This window comes from Apus apus, chromosome 11 (assembly GCF_020740795.1).
Source record: "Apus apus isolate bApuApu2 chromosome 11, bApuApu2.pri.cur, whole genome shotgun sequence".
Taxonomy (NCBI): Eukaryota; Metazoa; Chordata; class Aves; order Apodiformes; family Apodidae; genus Apus; species Apus apus.
The window spans coordinates 17,919,318-17,939,361 of NC_067292.1; the positions used below are offsets into that span (position 1 = coordinate 17,919,318).

Genomic DNA, 20,044 nt, shown 5'->3' on the forward strand with positions numbered 1-20,044 from the left:
TATCAAACCCTGGGATTCCTGCTTGTTGCTTTCACTGGGATGCACTATGCCTGGAATTAACTGCGTTGTGGTTGTTTTTGTTGTGTCCTCTCTGTTGTCTCCTATTTGTTACTCTGCCACTCAGCATTTTGCATATGCATAAAGCTTTCAAAGGCAACCAGGCTGCTGGTGTCCTGCTCTCTGTTAATGAAAAGTAATAAGCTGTGCTGGATGCCAGGCTGCAGCAGCTGAAGAGCCAGGCAGGTGTCCTACAGCAGGCAAAAACCATCTTGCCTCCATGCATCCACTGCTTGTTTGGTTTCCTCTTCTGACCCTGTGTAATAGCTGCTTGCCTGGGACCTGGGCAGGGCTGTGACTGGTAGCACAGGGTGGTGAGAGAGGCTGGCAAAGCCCCAGTGCCTTGGCTGCAGTTGTGTTTATTTGCACATGACACAGTGTCCTGTCACCCTTGGCAGGAGCAGGGGATGAGTTTTGGCACACAGAGCCCACCCTGAGGTGTGTGCCTCTGCCCTCCCCCTTGGCTCTGGTGTGACACGTGGGCTTTGGGGATTCCTGTGCTTGCTCACCTGGCTCAGATAAGTACAGGATTGTCCTTTCAATTTAGTTCTCAAAGGGAGACTTAAACATCATGGAAACCTGGGAATAACTGAGCCCCTGCAATATGGCCAGTTAACTTCCCAGTGCAAATGGCTGACTTCTTCCTTATGCCTGAGTGGCTGAAAGTCTTTCTATCTAGATCCATTTAGGAAGAAAAATGAGTGTTTAAATGCCACAGAGCTGGTTTTGACATTAACAAGGACTGATTTTGACAAAAGCACAGAAACAGCCCCAAACTTCCAAGCTGAGTAATGAATCTTCATAGCACACAGGAGGGAAAATTCAGATAACTTTATATTTAAACTTATTCAGTAAATAGTTCTAAATAATGAGCATACAGCATTCCTAAACTGGGTCTAAAGGTTAGAGGGAGGTCTAAAGCTTAGATAAATGTCTAAAGGAGAAAGAAGCATATGAATAACTTGAGGATTGTAAAAGTACAAAAGAGCCCAATGATTCAGGCCATGAGGGGTGTGGGCTGATTGGCACCAGTGGCTGGTGTGTAGGGATCCAGCCCCTCTTTCCACCCCCAGGGCAAGGATGGTGGGATGTGTCTTGCCTTAGATTATCTCTTCTGTGGGATGGAAGTGGGAAGAGAGTGATGCCTGGGTTGCACATCTGCCTGCTCTGAGCATCCCTGTAAATGAACACAGAGCCATTAAAGTGCTCCACACAGCTTGTATGAGCCAGTGTAACATTCCCCCCCTCCCGAAGTTCTTCCACTTCCCCCCATTCATTTTGTACTGCTGGAGAAGAAGGAAACCCTGAAATGTGAGAGCTCAGTGAAAGAGGGGCTCAGCCCAAGGGTGTCCTGGCCTGACTTCTCTGTGCCCCATCTAGCTAAAAACCTTTCAAGAGCCTCCAGCCATTAGCCAGGTACTCCAGCAGAGAGAACTGGGCTCCCACTAGCTTTTCTTTGAGCAGCAGCTGAGAGCAAAATACACATCTCCCCACCTTTCTCCTCAGACACAGGATTTTCACCCTAATTTACCTGAGTAAAGATGAATGGCTAGAAGCTGAAGCTAAACAATACCCCCAGGTAGGCTTTGCTGGGGGGGTGGTTCTGGGCCCTGGTGCATGGCAATGTGTAAGCTCTGTTTAAATAAATCATTTATTGCTGGTTATTTTCCTCTTAAAGCAGTAGCTCTTAAAGTCAGGCCTTTTGGAGGGACTGTGCTGTTCCTCCTCCACATGGCTCAGTGTGAGAATCACAACCATTTGCATGGGCTTGCTGACTTCTGCACCAGGGATGTTCAAATCTGGGGATGTGGCCCTTGTGGGGCATAAAGTCCCCTCGAGCTGCCTGTGAGAAGGTCTGGCAACAGTGGGTGGGCAGGGGGAAAGGCTGTTGAGAGCTTGTGGCCACTCCAGTGCTCTGGAGGGACCCTCCAAGAGGGTCTGGATTGGAGCCCTCTGCCTTTGGAGCCTTCCTGAGTCTGAACTCAAACTGGGAGCATCTCCTCAAGTGCGGAGGGGGAGATGAAATGATTTAGTGTCATCTTGGCCAGAAGACTTTTTGCCCCCACTGCAAGTTCAGATCTTGACCTGTGCAGGTGAGCACAGGAGCAGCACAAAGGCATATCCATGTGATACAGGATTGCAGGGTAAAAAACCTTTCCTGGGCCGAGTGCTGTGGTCAGCTCTGTGGCCATGGACGCTGCAGCACCCCAGCTGGACTTGTTCACCATAAAGGGGCTTTCTGAAGTTGGGGGGCAGGGGGAAAATGTTACTTCCTAGCAAGAAATTGGTCCTTACGAAGAGCTGCTACAATCTGCTGTGCAGGGAGGCTGCCGAGGGGAGGGGGCACCTGGTAGGAGTACTCTATTTAGCTAAAAAATGCCTAAAAGGATGCTTTGTGTTGGAGCCGGGGGGGGCGGTGTATGGGGGTAGGAGCGCTCAAGCATCCCCCCAGAAATATTCCTCCCCCTTTACTCTTCGGGCAGGAGCCTCCGGGTCCCCCCGCGGGCCCGCCCCGGCCGTGTGGCGAGGAGGAGGGGGAGAAGGAGGAGGAGGAGGAGGAGGAGGAGGGGGAGCCCCCAGCTCCGGCATGAGGCCGGGCTGAGCGATGTGCGAGCAGGCAGCGCGGTACTGCCGGGCCGGCGTGCAGAGGCTGCTGCTGCGCAAGGCTCCGCCGGCGCTGCGCGGGCTGGACGGGCTGCTGCGCTGGGTGGGGACCAGGATGGGCGACAAGGGCCTCGCCGACGGGGACCTGCTGGCCCCGGGTGCTGCCGCCGCGCAGAGGAAGGGCACCTCCGTCATCCTCGATGTGAGTGGTTCTCGGGGAGATGCCCCCCGAGGGGCTGCCGGGTCCTGCCTCTCCCCTGCTCCCGTCCTGCTCCGCCTCGGGTTATTGTCCGGGTGCTGTACCCCCTGGAGCGGGCAGGGATGGGTTGTGCTCCGGCTCCTGCAACCCCCGACTGGGTGGGAGTGGGGGTACAGTCCGCGTCCCGCGCCCCTTTGCCTGGGTCCCGCGCCCTTTTGCCGGGTCCCTCACCCCTTTGCCTGGGTCCCTCACCCCTTTGCCTGGGTCCCGCACCCCTTCGCCGGGTCCCACACCCCTTTCCCTGGGTCCCGCACCCATCCAGGCAGCTCGGGATCGGCGCTGTTTCCCGGGTCCTGCATCCGCGGGGCTGCGCCCGAGTCCAGCATCTCCCGGAGCGGCTGGGCAAGACCCGTCTCCCGTTCCCGCTTGCTCAGATCCCGCAGCCACAGGCTGGCTGGGCACGGGGCTGGATGCGGGTCCTGCACCCCCCAGTTGGCTTGGCATTAGGGTTATTCCTCGGGTCCTGCACCCCCGGCCGGCTGGGGATGGGGTACAGCCCAGGTGCTGCATCTTTTAGACGGGCTGGCAAAGGAGTGCCCAGATCTAGCAACTCCTTTTCCAGATCCTGTGCCCCTGGGGCTGGCTGGACATGGGGGTGCAGCCGAGTCCTGCACCTCTCAGACTGGCTGGGCACTAGGGGTGCAGTCTGGGTCCTGCATCCCTTTGTCCTGCACACCCTGGGACAGTTGGGCATAAGGTGCACCTTGATCCCATATCTCCTGGGCCAGCTGGGCATGGACATGCAGGCTGGATCATTTCTCTCCTTGCCAGGCTCCTGCACCCCTGGGCTTGCTGGGCATGGGTTGGTACCCTGTTCCCTGCACCCTCTGGGTAGGCTGGGCATGAGGGGTGCACCCCAAGTTCTGCAGCCTTTTCCCAGGTCCCACATCCCCTGGAGCAGCTGGAATCCCTCAATCCTGGCATTAGCTTGACGGGGTGGGGATGCAGCACCCCAGGTCCTACACATCCCCTGGTCTTGCACCCTGGGTTTGCCCCAGGTTAGCTGAGTGTGGGGGTGCACCCTGGGTCCTGCAGCCACCCCAGGTCCTGGACCCCAATCCCTGAAGGGCTACAGCTCTGAGGGTCTGTGCAGTGGGAGCTGGGCACCATAGTCCTGGATGCCTATGAGTGCCTGGGACCTGGGGCTCCCTTGTCCAAGTCTGGGGGGACAGGCAGGGCTTAGTGCCCCAGTGCAGTATTTATAGACTTCCTGATCAGGGAGCTAACGAGGCTATTTGCACTGAAATGAATTGGGAGAATCAAGTGGAATCAACTGGAGTGTGGAGAGTTTGATTACACAGTCTTTCTGCAGCATCTGATAATTAAACGTATTGATCCTCAGCTTTGATTTCTCCTAGCTTTAAAAAAAATGTAGTGAATGCAAAAATAAGATACTGAGGTATTGGCTGTAGTAAAGGAGAACTCATGGTCTCCTCCAGCCTCCTTGGACTTAGGAATCAGGCATCACCTGCCCTGAAATAAACCAAAATTTTGCAACAATCTGGAATCTGGGCTTCAGAGCATAGAAGCAATACTAAGTTTACACAAGAGGTTCTTGAGTTAGGACTGTTTTTCCACCACCATGGCATCGTAGCTGTTTGACCATCTTTAAATGGATTATTTTTTTATTTTTTTTTTTCTCACTTTTTGTTTTGAGCTGAGAAAATGAGCCTTGAACTTTCAGAATGGCTTAAGCATGGGGAGATACAGTAGAGCTGGGTGTGCAGCTCCTGGTCCTTGTTGCCTTTCACAATGGGACTGGGAGCTCTTTCTCACCTGCTGAAAGTAGAAATGGATGCTGGAAATGTAAGATTTGAGGGGTTTGGCTTGGTGTTTGTTTTTTATTCCCTCCTCCCTTAGAACTCTCTTCTCTCCTTTTTCTCTAGTTACAACAGCAAAGCGAATTGAAGCTGCAGCTTCTCTCTAACAGCCTCTTCAAGTACACTGTAAGGACCCCCCCCTCCTTTCCTACAAAGACTTTAAACACAGGGAACACACATTTAGGTTAATTTTCACACATTAGCAGGATCTATAAAAGATCCCCCTGAACCCTCAGGGATGAGAACATGTTTTTCCAATTAACTCATTCATGTTCTTGCTCTCTGTGGCTGTGCTGGGGAGCCCCTGCCACCAGCAGCGTGGCTCCTCCGTGGGTGGGGATGAAGTCAAAGACCTAATAGGTTTTAGATTTAAGGAACACATTCACAGGAGCTGGTGTGCTGTGTAGGCAGCTCGCTGGGGGCTGGGGAAGGAGGGTTAAGCTTAGTTTTGGCTCTGAATTAGATAAGGTGGCTCTGATGCCTCTGGTACCTTAGTCACTACTTCTTCCTCTTCTGTTCTGGCTTTCTTTTGACTCAGCCATCCCCAACATGCTGCTTGTGCCTCCTCCAGACCATGAGGGTGGCTGAGGGGGTGGGATGAAGTTGTCTACACCCTTGCCACCAGAGAAACAAACCCATGGTGTTATGGGGCAAAACGGGGCTGAGGAAGAACAAAATACAGCAAGGGGGTTAGAGATCTTCTGCCAGCAACCTGGCTACTGCTGTTGGAGGATGGATCTTCACTTTGGGGTGTTTTCAGTGTCTTTCCTTTATTTTGCTTGTGTCCATTCAGGTAAAAGATTTTTAAAAAATGAATAATGTTTACTAGTTCAGCTCAAAATCATATATTTCTAAGTGTGAAAGTAGCTACAGTTGCAGACTGAGTAAACCCTGGTGACAAACTAATGAAGGAATCTGAAACATTTCTTGAAATAGGCAACAAGTGAAACTACGGAGTGACAGATGTTTTCAGTGGTGGCTGCAGATTGAGCAGCTGTGGTTTGTCACACCAGGAGTCTGGAAAACATCATTTTGCATTTAATGGTCAGCCCTTACAACATTAGTCAGATCAGCAAAAGGGGCTGGGGTTGAGTGAAGGGGTCTGCACCCCTGAGGAAAACACCCTGTTCCTGAAAGGAAGCTGAAACTGTCACGGAGCTGCTGAAATCCATGTGTGGTGATGGTGGTGTTTCCAGAACTAACCCACGAATGTCCCAAGAGTTATGAAGGGGACAATATGGCATGTGTGAAGGTCAGCCTGTATCAGATTGTATTTGATGAGTGTGAGGAGTCCACATGCACTGCAGAGCTGATGTGGACAGTGTGGGAAATATCTAGGCAGATTTTGCTCCATCTGGGGGTGCTCACTGCTGACTTACCAACCCTCCTTACTCATCTCTTCCTGTCACAAACCTGAGATGGCAGCAGGAGTGTGAACTCCAGAGAGAGCAGGACCTGCTCAGCCACAGCATCTGGTTTACACCAGGTAGAGCCCCTTGAAGAGCTCATCTCCTGCTGTTTCTTACTGAAACCCCAAAATCAAACCTTTCCCCTTGCATGGGGAAAAATCCTTAGCCTGATGATGTCTAAAGATGTAGTCCAAAGTGGTAAAGCTTCAGGTAATTAATTTCTCACATTATAAACTGAAAGAGCAATTTAGAGAGGCTGCAGGAGAGGAAATTCCTACCAGTACCTTGAGTTAGAGCTGTACCTCATATAAAACCTTGTTTCAGCTCCAAATGAGCTGTCGAGACTTGTAGGGAGAGGAAGAGAAAGGAAGAACAGGGCAGTTGGAACAGAGTGAACAGATTAATTGGGGTTTTAGGTAAATCTGGGTATCTGGATGCTTTTTCAACCAAAAAAAATCTGGCTTTCCTCACTCAGGAGACTTAAATTTTGTTTGTCCTCAATTCTGCACCTAGATGATGATGGAAAACAAAATTCTAGCTCAGCTGCACTGTAGCTTAAATCCACTTCCTATTAACCTGCCAAAGGGAAAATAACCTCTACAAACCCTGTAATAATTCTTAGGCTTGTTAGGGGAGCACTTGTGTGATTTTAATAAAATTGCAGAGAAAAACCTTAATGAAGCAGCCTCCGCTGTCCCACATTATCATCCAGGAGATTTTAGAAGGCAGAACTGATAGTTCAAATTTGAAACCATCAGGGTTTTTTTCAAGTTTATTATCAGCACTAGTGGTTCTAATCACTTACTTCTGCCAGCCTGATGTCTGCAGTAGCCATTTGAGAGTACAGCAGAAGTGTGCATTTTAATAAAAGCTATTGGAAATCTTGACAGAGGCACTCCTTGCTCTAAATAAAATAGGTTTTATATTCATCTAAACACCTGGCAAATGGAACAAGTAGGCTGCAGAGAGCACTTACTGTGTGGATCCTATCACATGGGCTAATGTGGCCCACACTGTGGGCATCCTGCAGGCTCACCCTGGGCTGCAGGAGCCTTGCTTAATAGGTTTAAAGTGTAGCTGGTGGGGGAGGTGGTTGCTGTAGTACTTTTTGGACTGGGGGTGATAGAGCAGGAAGAGCATCCCTGGTCGGGCTGGGCGGTGCTGCCGGCTCCTGCCCGCACAGCCCTGGGCTCCTGGGGACAATCCCTGGCCAATTGCTGCTGAGGGCCTGGCAGGACAAGGTGTTTTGCCATCGGTATTTCATCACCTCCACCCTCACTGACCTCCAGGGCTTAAGTCTGAGCAACTTTGCTGCAGAGTGACAGTAGCCCTGCTGGATGCTGCATCCCTGCGGAGAGGGGCCGTGGGGCGGCTGCTTTGCAGCCTCGCTGTTGGAGATGACACAGCATCCTTGCTCACATTCCCTTCTTTCTGGAGCTGGTTGGATCTTTCCTTTCCCCAAGCTCCCTGGGAGCCTGGCACTGAGCTGCCTGGGGTGTGAGGGTTTGTCCTGCCCCTTCCATCACCAGCCCTTAGACCTTTCCTTTCCCAAAAGCTCACTGCGTCCTTCCTGCAGCAGAGCAATCAATTCCAGATGTGAAGAGAAGACATCTTCAGGTTGTGTGTGGGAGGGCACTCCTGTTTGCTGAGCTGCAGCAGAAACCCTTTCTGGATTTTGGCAGCATTGCCAAGCCATCTCACAAGGTATTCTGTCAGCCTCCTGACAGAGGCTGGCAGCCTCCTGGTGCTCACTGCAGTGTTCAAACCTTGATGAACTGCCTGCCTGTGACAACAAATGACTTAATCTTCAATTGCTTTCCCTCTAGGTGTCCTGTTTAAAGGGGTTTTTGTGTGTGTGTGCAAATTTTAGGTGGTCCACTTAAGCTGGAAGACTAAATCTTGCTTATTGGCAATAAAAACTCAACAGTTTGGTTTGCAGAATAAACCTCAGTAGGTAACAGAGCTGATGTGCTCTTCCATCAGCCTGCTCATTTACAAATAGTCCTACTTTCCAGGAGTTTCTGGGGGAGTTAAAGCCCTAAGAAGTTCACTGAGGAAAGAAATACTTCAATTTCTTAACATTTTTTTTTTTCCCATTTCTTAATTTATTTAATTTTCCCCCCTTCTTCCTTCAAGGGTTCATTGTAAATTTGGTGGCTCCACAGAGCAGACTGAGCAAGCTACATTTTACCTATTTTTATTTTGCCTTCCTTTTTCCCTCTGACAGTTGTGCTTAGCAGGTTGGCAATCTCCCACAGCACCTTAAAATAGACATTGCTGCTCCTGTGTTAGACTTGGTATGATGTCTTTGTTTCAAAGCAGTGGGAACAGTAGCAGAAGGATGTGGGGATGAAGGAAAGAACCCTGAAATAATCACCATCTAGAAGCGCCTCATCTGGAGGTGCTTGTGGAGAGGGAGAAGTTGGGGTGTCCCAGCCAGGAGAAGAGGAAAATTTCATACTTTTGGGCAGGGCATATTGCAGACACACTGGGTGATGTGTGCCAAAGCTTTGGGGCTAGCTGGGGCCCTGCTTGTCCTGACTGGCTTTATTCCCACTTCCCACTGACAAGCCATGACTGGCCAGTCTTTCAAAGCCCACATTTAACCTCAGTGAAGTCCATTAGTATGCAAACAGGTAGGATTTCCCTCTGACAAAAGTTCTAACTGCTCTGAAAAAAAGCAGCTCAGCCCACAAAATAAGCAGGTTTGGAGTGGTCACAGTCTGTAATCCTTGTAGGGTTTTATGACCCTCTCTTGAACCTGGAGGTCAGTGACTCCCACCATTTGGTTTTGGCTTAAGCAGAGCGTGTTGGTCTCTGCTGAAATACCCCAGAAAGTCCAGCTCTGGCTTTGCCCTGTGCATCCTAGGAAGAACTTTGGGCAAAAGGATGATTAATGTTCCTTAATTAATCCAGATTCACTTAAATAGCACATGCTGTAATCCAGTTTGTCTCTTGGGTTTCTTGTTTTGTGCAGCAATTTCTCTTCTGATATTTTTTGGGGTAATGATTTTATGACCTAGAAAGTGAGATATTCCATTTTATGGCTGACTCTGATCCAGCCTGCTGGTGCTTTTGTTCCCTCCACAGGGAAATGTCTTTGTACAGACAAAATCTCTGCTCTTGCTCAAATTAAAAGGGTCAGGTCTGAAGAGACGATGATAAAGTTTTTCCTTTTCTGCTCGGTTTGTGGGCATGTTAATTTTTTAGCAATTTATGGCCAAACCTGTGCTAGCAGCCATTTTTGGCAGGGACACAGAGGATTTCAGCCCTTGCACAAGCATTTTGTTATTATTAACTGCATTGTGTCAGGGGACTATTCCCAAGATGAGACTATTCAGAAAAATAACAGTTGTTTCTGCTGTCTTTCTCCCTGGCAAATTCTACTGTACTACACAGGTTTTTTTCTTCTAAAAGGGCCATCTGATTCCTCTCTGTGGGCTGTTCCTCCACACTGTAGTTTTCAGCCTAAATATAATCTCCTTCCCACGCAGGAAACTTGCTTTTTAAAACAAAAAATAAAATTGTAAATAACTTTTTTTTTCTCAGGAGTGCAGGACTGGGAAACTTGGCTTAAGAGATATTCTTGATACTAAGGAAATGGGCTGGGCTTGCTGCACAAGTGGGGTGTGGGGGTTTTTCAATGGTTTTTATTCTCTTGTGTTGGATCCTTGTTTTGGCTTTCTTCTGTGAGGGGTGTGGGAAGATGTTGTAACTGCTGGAAGTGTTTTGTATTACCTTTATTTTGCTAGTTAGTTCCTTTTCCTCTGGTTCTTCCAATGCTAAACTTGTTGATGCTCTTCCCCAGAGGTTGTTGTCCCTCCTGTGTGGTAGAACATGTTCTTGGTGCTAAGGGCTTCGTGCCTTCAAGTCAAACCACGTAGTAAAAATGTTTCTCTCTCTCTTTCAATTCTAGATTTTCAGAAGAGCTGACAAAAATGGTGAGTCTGTATATTCATATTTCACATTTATTGACTGAACTTTGGACAGTATTACCATATGTCCTGGTAGTGACATCTGTTTAAATGTCCTTCAGCTCACTGGGTCTGACACTGATATGGTTTAAAGGTAAAAGGTTTTGTTGTTTCCCTGGCTGAGATATATTCTTGGAGCAGATGTGATACTAGTGTGCAAATCAGCACGGTGAGATCCACCAGATTTGGGGCAATTTCACACCAAAAAGGAAGCCATTAAAAAAAATTACATCACAGCTAAGTGATAAGTGAGGATCTACCTCTTTGTAATCCCAGAACAGCTTTGCAAAACAGACCTGACCTGTGATTAGTCTGGTTCCTCAAGGACAGGAGACACGCATTGAGGAGCAGCATGTATTGCTGTGTGTGCTCAGTCTGTGCTTGCAGGAAGCTGAACAACGTGGCTGAAGCCTAGTCTTGGCCTTAGATGGGGAGTAACATGGAGGTATCTTCATGAAATGACTGGGGATCCTGAAAACAGAGCTCTGTTCTGCTGGGACATAATGTAGTTACAGGGAAAAGTAGCAATGGGGTCCAATCCCAGGATCTCTCTCCACCCTGAAAAGCAATTTAATTTTAGCTCCTAGCTATAATCCCAAGGGCTGGTCTCTGTTCTTTCCCTGTTGTACATCAAGAAGATTAAATGTGCTCCAAACCAGAGTGTGTTTGCAGAGGGGCAGGTGGAGGGTTGTGCAGAGGAGCACAGGGGAGGGTTTGGGTTTGCTGTTTTCTTTCCCCTACCGGATTTTAAAGGGAAGAACCTGGTTTCTGTAAGAAATGTGGGCACTAGTCTACAACAACTGCCACTGTACAAAGACATTGAGGTGTGTTGCTGGGATAAGCTGAGCTGATGTGGGTTGGAAGGGCAGTGCTGGGGGCTGGTGGTGGGGAGAGTGCTCCCAGGGCACAGGAATTTGGACCTGTGCTCTTGACACCCAGACTGTTGTACTTCACAACCTCCTGAGCACTTAATTGTTGCCTCATTGGGGATCCCAGAGATTTTATCTGATGGATTATTAGATGCTGCCTGGGAGAGATGCTGCCTTCCTGCTTTCTGCTGGCTGCTGTGCCCAGCCCGTGGTGCCGGGTCTGCCAGCTTGTAATGAAGTCCCACCTGTCACTTGCTGTCCATCAGGAGTCTGGGGATGCACAGATACTGGGCTAAGATCTGCCCTTAGTTATTCCCTTCTCAGTTTGAGGCTGAAATTCTGCCCCACACTTCAGCCTGTGAAACTGTTCCTTGTTAAGGAACAGTTCCTTGTAAGGGCAGCTGCAACTAGAAGCAGTGATTTTTCTTTTCAATAACAAATGTTACTCTGCTGAACAAAAGCTTGAAAGGATGCCCTTTAACGTGCTGGTCTTCATGGAGTTATTTCCAGTGACAGCCTTTTGAGCTCTGCCAAAAGATGCTGTGCTTTTGTTTTAGTCTCAATCACATTTCTAACAGCTGGGGCTGAAGAATCAGAACTCAAAGTACAAAGTCCTGCCCTGGCTTTTGTGCCAATATCAAGGCTTTTCTAGGCTGGGTGAGTGGAGCAGCTCAGAAGCTGCTCTGGAAGCTGTGGTGTTCTCATCTGAAGCTTCTGGTTTTGCTGTGATGGGCAAACACTCCTGCAGTGATGATCCATGGGGGTAGCAGGCAGGATCACCCCACTGCAGGTGGACAAGAAGAAAGGGAGCCACTCAGGCATAGCTTAAAGCATTTTCTTATCCTGCTCATCCAACCAGAGGGAGTTTGGATTTGAGCAAAGAAGTATCAATTAATACCCCAGAGCTGATCTGGGCTGCCCATCAGCCACCCTGAACAGCCAAACTCCTCTCCATGGAGCTGCTGTCCTCCCAGCAGATCTACCCTCCTGGGGGCCAGGTCCCCCCTATCATGATGCCCATGTGGAGCACTCCTCATGGATGAGCTATCTCTTTGCCTGGCCATGCTGTGCAGACATGAAGGGGTGTTCACCCCGTTGCAGGCATCCTCCTGGGTGCTGCTTGAGCATCTTTATTGCATTTTAACCAGTAATACATCAATTAAAATGAAACAGGGACACTTGCATGGATGGGAAGAACGGAACCTCTTTCATCTTGGTCACAAAACGTTCACATGAGTGTGATTGCCAGTGACAGGTCTGGAACCTGGTAGCTGCTAAGGCTTAATGTTTAATGGATGTGAAGGCCAGGGACTGGTGTGTCAGGACTCACAATCAGCTTGGAGTGGTACAAAGAGGCACCAGCAGGGCAAGCCACACCCTGGTGGTCACCTTAGTGGCTCCTTGTCAGGACAGTGTTGGGCAGGGGTTTGACCTGCTCAGGGTGAGAGCTGTCCCTGCCAGGGTGAGGAGACCAAAGGCTGGCAGCATGGGCAGAAAGGCTGTCCCCTAGCCCTGCTGAGGCTGCTGGCTGCAATTGCTCCTCTGGAATTTGTCCTGCCTCTTCCTAGGCCTGGATGGGCGCTGCAGGAGGGGACAGGAGGCTCTGTTAATAAAAGCCAAATGTTCTCTGAAGAAAGAATTCTCTCCCTCTCCTCTCCTGCTCCCGTTGCTTGCAGTGCAGGTGACCTACAATTTCATTGTTTGGAGAACAAAACGTGGTGCTCTCCATGGGACTAATTCTGCCAGGCCAAGAGGATGCTGCCTTCTCCTTTTCATGGCCTGGATGACAGGCTGTCCTCAAACAGTCTGGATTTAGGTGGCAGCTCTATCCCCATGGTGGCTCCTGCAAGGTGAGGTGGCCCAGCATGTGGCAGTCTCGGTGTAGCTGCTTTCCAGTCCTGCTGAGGAGGGTTGTTTCTGTCATCTTGGGGCTGTCTTCTTGAAGGACTCTTCATCCTGCAATACCTTTCCCTCCATGTTCCTGCTGCTGCTGGGTTTCTTGAGAATTCTGCCAGCTGTGGTGACCAGCTTCACCAGCCATTCATAATTGCTTAACTCCTGGTAGCAGGGTCTGTCACCCTTCATCATGAGCTCAGTCTGTTCCTCTGCAGCCTTTTGGGGACCCAGCTCCTCACAGCCACCCCTCCAGCACCCTGTGGTTCACAGCAGCTGCTGCTGGGCACCTGCAGGACTATTTCCCTTGGTACAGCCTCCCCACTGACTGTGGCTCAGAGGTTTCCAGAGCCAGAGGTAATATCTTTGTATTTAATATCCCTAGGGATCTCTCTCTTCCAATTTTCTCTTTGACATCCTTGCCCTTCATTTACTAATTTGTTGAAATCCAGGCTCTTCATGGCTCTGCCTCATACAGCTCCAAGGAGCCATGGAAGCAGCAGCTCCTGCCTTCCCTAAGTCTCTCACAGACCCGTGTAGCAGCCCTACAGGAACTTGGGTGGGGGGAAATCTGAAGAAAGCTTCAGCTCTTGCCAGCTGATTAAACTAGAACAGCTCATTTCAGTTTTGCCACCCCGAGATCAGATGATTAAAGGGTCACCTAAAAGACAAAGAGGGGGGGGGAACTATAAGCTTAAGGAATCATCTAATTTAATGTGCAGCTTCCTACAGCCCAAAGATTATACATTTGGAAATCTTTTCAGCATCTTGACTTCTGTTTTGTTGTGGTGTTTTGTTTTTTTTTTTCCTCTTCCCCTCCCAGCCTGGTAAAAATGGCACATATTGTGTTAATGCAGCATGGCTGGTTCAGACCCAGTAACTATGGAGCCTGATCGTGTGAATTGAGGAGCTTCTCCCTCCTCCCCCTCCTTCCAGAGCTCCTCAGCATGAATTGTTAATTCATGTAGAACTGGATGTTCTCAGTGCAAGATGCTAAAACACATTATTGTTCCTGCCATGTTCAAGTGCTTATATCAAGGTGATTTGATTCAGTGCCTACGTGTACTAAGAGACTTTTCATGAGGCAGCTCTTCTTAAAAGGTGTCTTGGTCTCCTGCCCCAGAGAAGTGGGATTCTGCCTCTACTAAGTCCCCAGCCTTTCTCCCATCAATATCAAGCAACTGGACTATCTGTCTGACAAACTCAGAAAGGGTCTGAATAGCACACCTTGAAATGGTGAGAGACATGGGGATAAACTGGCAAATGGTCTGAAAAAAAGGGAGAAGGGCTGGGGTGTAACCTTCTGCCAATGAATAATTCCTCCAGCTCTAGTCGTGATTTGCTGGTAGTGAATCAAAATAATCTTCTTCTTCTATGTAGGAGTGTTTTTCCTTTCTCTGCTAATAAATCCACCTACTGTCTTGTAATCCTCCCAGTCCCAGTAAACAATACTAAATCATTTAATTGGCATGGGGTAGGGAAATGGAAGCATCTTGATTTAGGCTGGTGAGGCAGGGCTGTCAATCATCTGAGTTATCTATTCTGTACTTTAATCCCCTCATTAGAAAGCTGTTAATCAATTGTAAGTTAAATAGCCCAGGATTCTCCCTGAAAGATTAAGATGGTTTTATTTTGACAGAACAGCCTAATTGCTAATGATTCATTGTAGAAATGTTGCTGGAGATTTATTATCTTTAAGTCTCCAGTCACTGCAACTACCCAACTCCCATGTCTCGAGTGCGACCCAGATTTACTCTTGTGATTTAGTTTGGAGGGGTTTTTTGCCTTAATTACTAAGTCTTGTTCATCAAATGGCCATCAGTCTGCCCCATCTGTGGGGCTGGCTTGCTGGGCACTGCAGGTTAAGTGATACCTCTGGATCTCTGCCATGGAAGAGGAGAGATACAACAGAAAATGGGCTATAAATCCAGTATTTCACTTGACAGAGAGCTGGGATGAAGGAATATTACATTTAAGTCAACTCAGCACCTTCCTATTGCTGCTGTCCTTGCAACTTCTGTGCCAAGAACTGCCCCAAAAGGTTGCCTTATTCCCTTTAATTGATCAGATCTAGGGGAGGTGTGGATGGGAATGAAGCCATTCAACATGTGCTGTCCTGGATGGCTTCTGCATTTGCCAGCAAGGAAATATAATGAAGTATGAACATGGATTAAAGGAATGTCATTTATAAATTTAACATTGAGATGTTGAGTGCAAATGCTGTGAGGACTTTTGGGGTTTCAGTTGATCTGGATGATCAGCTGAAGGCCTGCAGAGGATGTAGCAGAGCTAATCATGGGGAAAAAGAAGCAGGAATAGGTGGCTGGAAAGGGCTGCTTGGTTAGGAGCCATCAAGGGCCATGGAATTGTGCCCATTCCTACCCCAGCAGGGCTTGTCCTTTAAATAGCTGCACACAGAGAGCTGTTAGCCACTTTGGAGCCCATTACAGGAGATTTGTGCTGTTATTCTTTCTAAGCAAGGGTCTGCAGAGCCCCGGGGTGCAAACCTCAGAGCAAGTGATGCTACGAATGATGGAGCCACATAGAGAGCTGCTGAGAAGTGGGGAACATGCACATCTTTGGGCAGCAGGGTGTTATTCAAGAGCTGAGGCACAACACAAGTGTCCCCTGAGCAGAACTTGGTTTTGTTAATTGTGCAAATGAAGAGACTGAGGCTTGAGATCCTTCCATGGAATGGGTTTGTTGATTAAGGTGAGAGAGCAGGGAGAGCCCTGGACCCTCAGCAGAGGGAGGAGGCTGAACAAGTCCTGGGGTGGTAGGTCTCCAAAAAGGCAGGTGAATGAAGCTCCTGGCAATTTCCAGCCATTTCCAAGGGCTTTGTACCTGGCTTTGATCACCAGCCCGAAGCAGACAGAAAGGGGCATTTGGCTGTGTATGAGCTTAGAGCCCAAATTCACAGCAACTGGCCCCAGATCACTGTGTAAATGTTTCCATTAACCCCTTTGACTCTGAGAGTACAACTGGCTGAGCTCGAGCTGTTAACATGTGACACCTCCATGCTGTAGATCAGATTAAAAAAAAAAAAAAGCCCCAAACACCAAAGAAATCTCCAGTTGCACACACAGCTCTTCCTTCCACAGCCACAGCTGTCTCTTTTGAAATTCTACTTCTACTGCCTCACAGTCCCTTCTGTAATGGGCTACCACTCATCCAACCCATTTATCTTCCAGACCTGGGTAATCATCTTCTGCAGGGCTACTGCTCCTCACACCCAGGGAAAACCTTGAGCTATTCATATCCCACTGGTATGTCCAAATTCAGCCATTAGTTCTAAGTGAGAATATTCATAATACTTGCATAACAAAAACAGTATTAGCAGCCACCCACATGTAAGTGGAGAGTTGCAGTGATGAATCAGGTTTTCTAAGTATGGAGAACTCTGGTAGGTTCTTCCATGACCAGACAACCAGTTTAAATGTATTAGTCTTGTTTTAAAAAAAAAAAAAAGTAATAAAAAAAAGTTTGCATTTAGGTAGTTGACCTTTCATGTGACAATCAAAAAACACCTTGTAAAACTGTGTCATGTCATTTATTTACCAGGAAAATGCTGACACCTGTTTTCAGTTATTTGGAGTCCTGCATGACTTCCTGGCTCTCCCTATTGTATATTCAGTTATCCTTCCAAGTCCTTGCAAAGTTCACAGCATGTGGTTTTGAAGAGGTGACATCTGTTTAGATGTGGACACGCTGTTCCCAAAATAACAAACACACCTATCAACCAGGTGATGAATTTTGAGATAATGAAGAAATTGTGAAAGGTGATTGCTGGCCATGCTCTACAGGCTGTCACTAGATGTGTCTGGCACTTCTGTCCACCCTTTAAACCTATGTATGAACCTGGGGTACTTGATCAGGGTTTGATTTCATCACTGATTGTCTGGAAAGGGCAATTCTCAGCTGCTTGTGCCCTTTCAGAGCTGCTTTTTTTTCTTTCAACAAAGACATGAAAGTGTCTGGTGCACACTCTGTGCAGCACAAGTGAAGAGCTGAGAGGTTTTTTAGGACTTGTTTTGCTTCTCATGTCTCCCCTTGTTAGCAAATGCATGTTAGAACGAAGGGGGGTTTGTCTGAGGCTTTTAAAATACTTTTTTTTGGCTGAACTACCTTAATTCAGCAAAGTAGACTTTGAATTGAGTGCCTAGGGCTAGGACTTGCATGCTCCAGGCTAGCAGTTATGCAGCAGTTTGGCTTTAATCTGGGCTCACGTGTGGTTTACTCAGTGCAAGGCTTAAGCCAGACCAAGTTTGAGCAGGGCAAGGTTTGAATCCAGCCCAGAAGCTCCCCATGATCTCAAGAAAATGATGCAGCCAGCACATAAGCTTTAGTTTCCACAACAGAAACATCCCTATCCCACCTATTTCTGCTCGGCGTCTATTTACGGCCCATCTCTCTCTAAAATTATGATCCCTGTCTATTCCTAGAGCTTTTCCCTGCTGAAAGAGCAGGCTACCAAAATAGATGGGTGTCATGAAAGCCTTCGTGGAGGGCTGTGTTGCCTCTGAGGTGGGTCTGCGTGTGTGTGAGGTGGAGCCTGAGCGTTTCTACAGGCATCGCTCTTTTTCTGCTGCATCCTTTCTCTTGCTGGGCTCCTCCTTTCCTCTATAACAGAGAGTCAGAGACAAAGGGCAGTGCTTGGGTGTCCCTGAGAGACGTGGGGAGGGGACCTGGGGGTTGCTGCTTCAGCCTGACAGCTTGAGGCCAAACATTTGATCTGGAGGGCAGCGTTTGCAGATGCTCTCCCTGTGCTTTGAAGTGCACCCATGAAGGCTCCACATCCAACCTAACCCAAAGAAGACAGGGTTTGTTTTCTTCTCTTGGTGGGCTGGGAGATGTGGGTTTTCATCTGCAGCCCTCATTAGAGACCAAAGGCTGGACAGGAGTGAATGGGATATATTATGGTGACTTAATGGCCTTGCTGCAAGTTGTGAAGGGCGGGAATAAGGGGTTGTGGTTTCCCAGGGAGACTTTGAAAAGTCACCCAATTAACCCAGAGTATTTTTAAAGCCATTTCTTTCCAGAGCCAAAGTTGAAAGACTTAATTGGAGGCTGCTACAAGGTATGGTGACAGCCACCAAAGGGCCTTATGAAACATTTACAGAGCTGTTACCTACTTGTGATCCCTGGCCCAAATCCATGAGCTTTCTTGGTAATGTCTTAAAAGTGCAGGCTTCTGTGGAGCATGGAGGTGGCTTGATGCTTCCAGCTGGCCCAGAGGGCTGTGGGTGCAGCTGTCCTGAAGGCCATTTCGGTTGAAATGTTGTATTCAGACATTTCTCAAGCTGCTGGCTCAGTCTGTGCAAAACCCCCCTGCTGCCTCTCTCTGCTGAGACCATGACACAAGCCCCAAACCTGCTGCAGGCTCCTGGTCCAGCCAGCTGCTGGGAAGGTCCCTGTGGTCTGGCTCACCCCAGTGCTTGTCTCAGTGGGTAGCAAACACCAAAGGGCTGAGAGAGCACAAACAGACCCTCAAGAGGTGACAGGCAAGAGCAATATCCTGGGTTTGCTGAGATTTGGCTGTGCCAGGTGCATCCAGTCCCTGCAGATGGGGACACATACAGAGCAGGTTCAGTGGGGAGGGGGGACATGTCACTGTGTGTGTTGGCCAGACCTCACCAGAGTTCCATGCACTGGTGTCAGGAGGGGAGAGTCTCTCCAGGAAGGTCTCTTCTGGGTGGAAGTGGCAGCACAAGGCAGAGGGAAGGCTCCAGCTCTCGTGTCAAGCCAGGGAACTGATGGACATTGAGGGCTTAACACCTACTACGCTTTTTGATCTTCTCATTAATATCTCATGTTGCCATGGCTGGGAAGCTTTACAGAGTAGATCCAGCAAGTCAATATTCCTCCTGCTAAATTCTTCATGCTGTTTTTTTGGCAGAGATGAAGTTTTAAAATGCTTGGAAAGGACTTCTTCTGCTTGGCTGGCTGGCAGATTAAATGGGTGCAGCTGACTGCAGACTCTGGGGACTCAGCTGGTGTGTAGCAGTGACCACAGGACATGGCTTGGGTGCAGGGTTAAGCTCCTGGGTGGGGGGTACATTTTCATTTTGAGCGTTGGGAGTTCAAAAGTGGGGGGCTATGACTGCCTTGTGTAACTCTCTCCTTTGGCAATGTGCTCATCCCTCATCCTGCACAAAGCCTGCTGCCTCCTGTGGTGTCAGAGCTCACTGTGCCTCTGGTTTGAGGCTCTGAAATCCTTGTGTTTTCTGTTTTCACTGCTAGACGTTAGTCTGAAGGATCCTAGCTGCTCCACCCTGCTCTGTCTTACCATCCTTGCTGCCCACATGTCTCCCTGAGCAGGGGGACATTGCACAGGGCAGCAGAGACATTGCCAGGCACCAGAACCCGGGGTGCACTCTGCATCTGACTGCCCTGAAATTTCCCTTGCAAAATCAGAACCCCTTTGTCATAACTGGGCTTAGAAAAGGCTTGGTTTTGTCCTCCTCCCTTGGTGGGAGGGTGTCACCTCTGCAAGTGTTACCCAAACTGTGTTCAGAGGCACAAGGGTGGCTGTGAGATGGTTCATGGTAGTGTTCAGTGAATTTCCCTTGGAAGCAATGGTGCTGTCTTTGGTGGAGAGACCTTCCAGCCTGGATGTTTTCCCTTGTTTTTACCAGGAGCAGTCATGCACAGTGGAGTGGTGGCAATACACACCTGGGTGGAGGTGACCACCATGTAGGAACTCCTGAAAATGCCTTTGCCACCACCACAGGCACCTTGTGTGACCCCCAGCTTGTGTTATTTCTCGTCACCCCTCTCAAATCCCACTCAGAGCTTCCATCATGACTCCTCTCTCTCAGTAGCAGGATTTCCTTGTGTTTGCCTGGGAGAAGCCCAGACCCTCAAGCTATTGGAGCAGGTCCTGCATGGAGGAAAACCCCTGCTTTTGCCTCCTGCCCCCCTGCTTGTGTGCCATTCCCTGCCCTTGGCTCTGGCATTGCTTTTAATTATCTTCTGCAGATCAGCTGTATTTATTGAAGATGGCTTATTCTAGCTGTTAAAATGAAATAAGGCAAAAAATTGAATCCAGAACAAATACACTGCTTCAAGTAGCCCTTGTAATTCACTAGCAATTTCTGCCAGACAATTGTGACAAAATACATCCTGGCAGCCTGTGTTAGGCAGTTGGCCAGGAAAAGCT

General features: G+C 48.7%; 1 protein-coding gene across 4 annotated transcripts in view; it reads left to right on the forward strand.

Moving 5' to 3' along the window:
* NECAB2 (N-terminal EF-hand calcium binding protein 2) overlaps positions 1 to 20,044 on the forward strand; it is a 73,367-nt gene that overhangs the window by 8,887 nt on the left and 44,436 nt on the right. For 2 of the 4 annotated variants that reach the window (XM_051629278.1, XM_051629279.1), the window contains exon 2: positions 10,066 to 10,090. In XM_051629278.1, the coding sequence (XP_051485238.1) occupies positions 10,088 to 10,090 (3 nt within the window). In that variant the 5' untranslated portion in view covers positions 10,066 to 10,087. Of the gene's footprint in view, positions 1 to 2,662; positions 2,864 to 10,065; positions 10,091 to 20,044 lie in introns of those variants that run through there. The other 2 variants (XM_051629280.1, XM_051629277.1) reach the window with 2 other exon arrangements.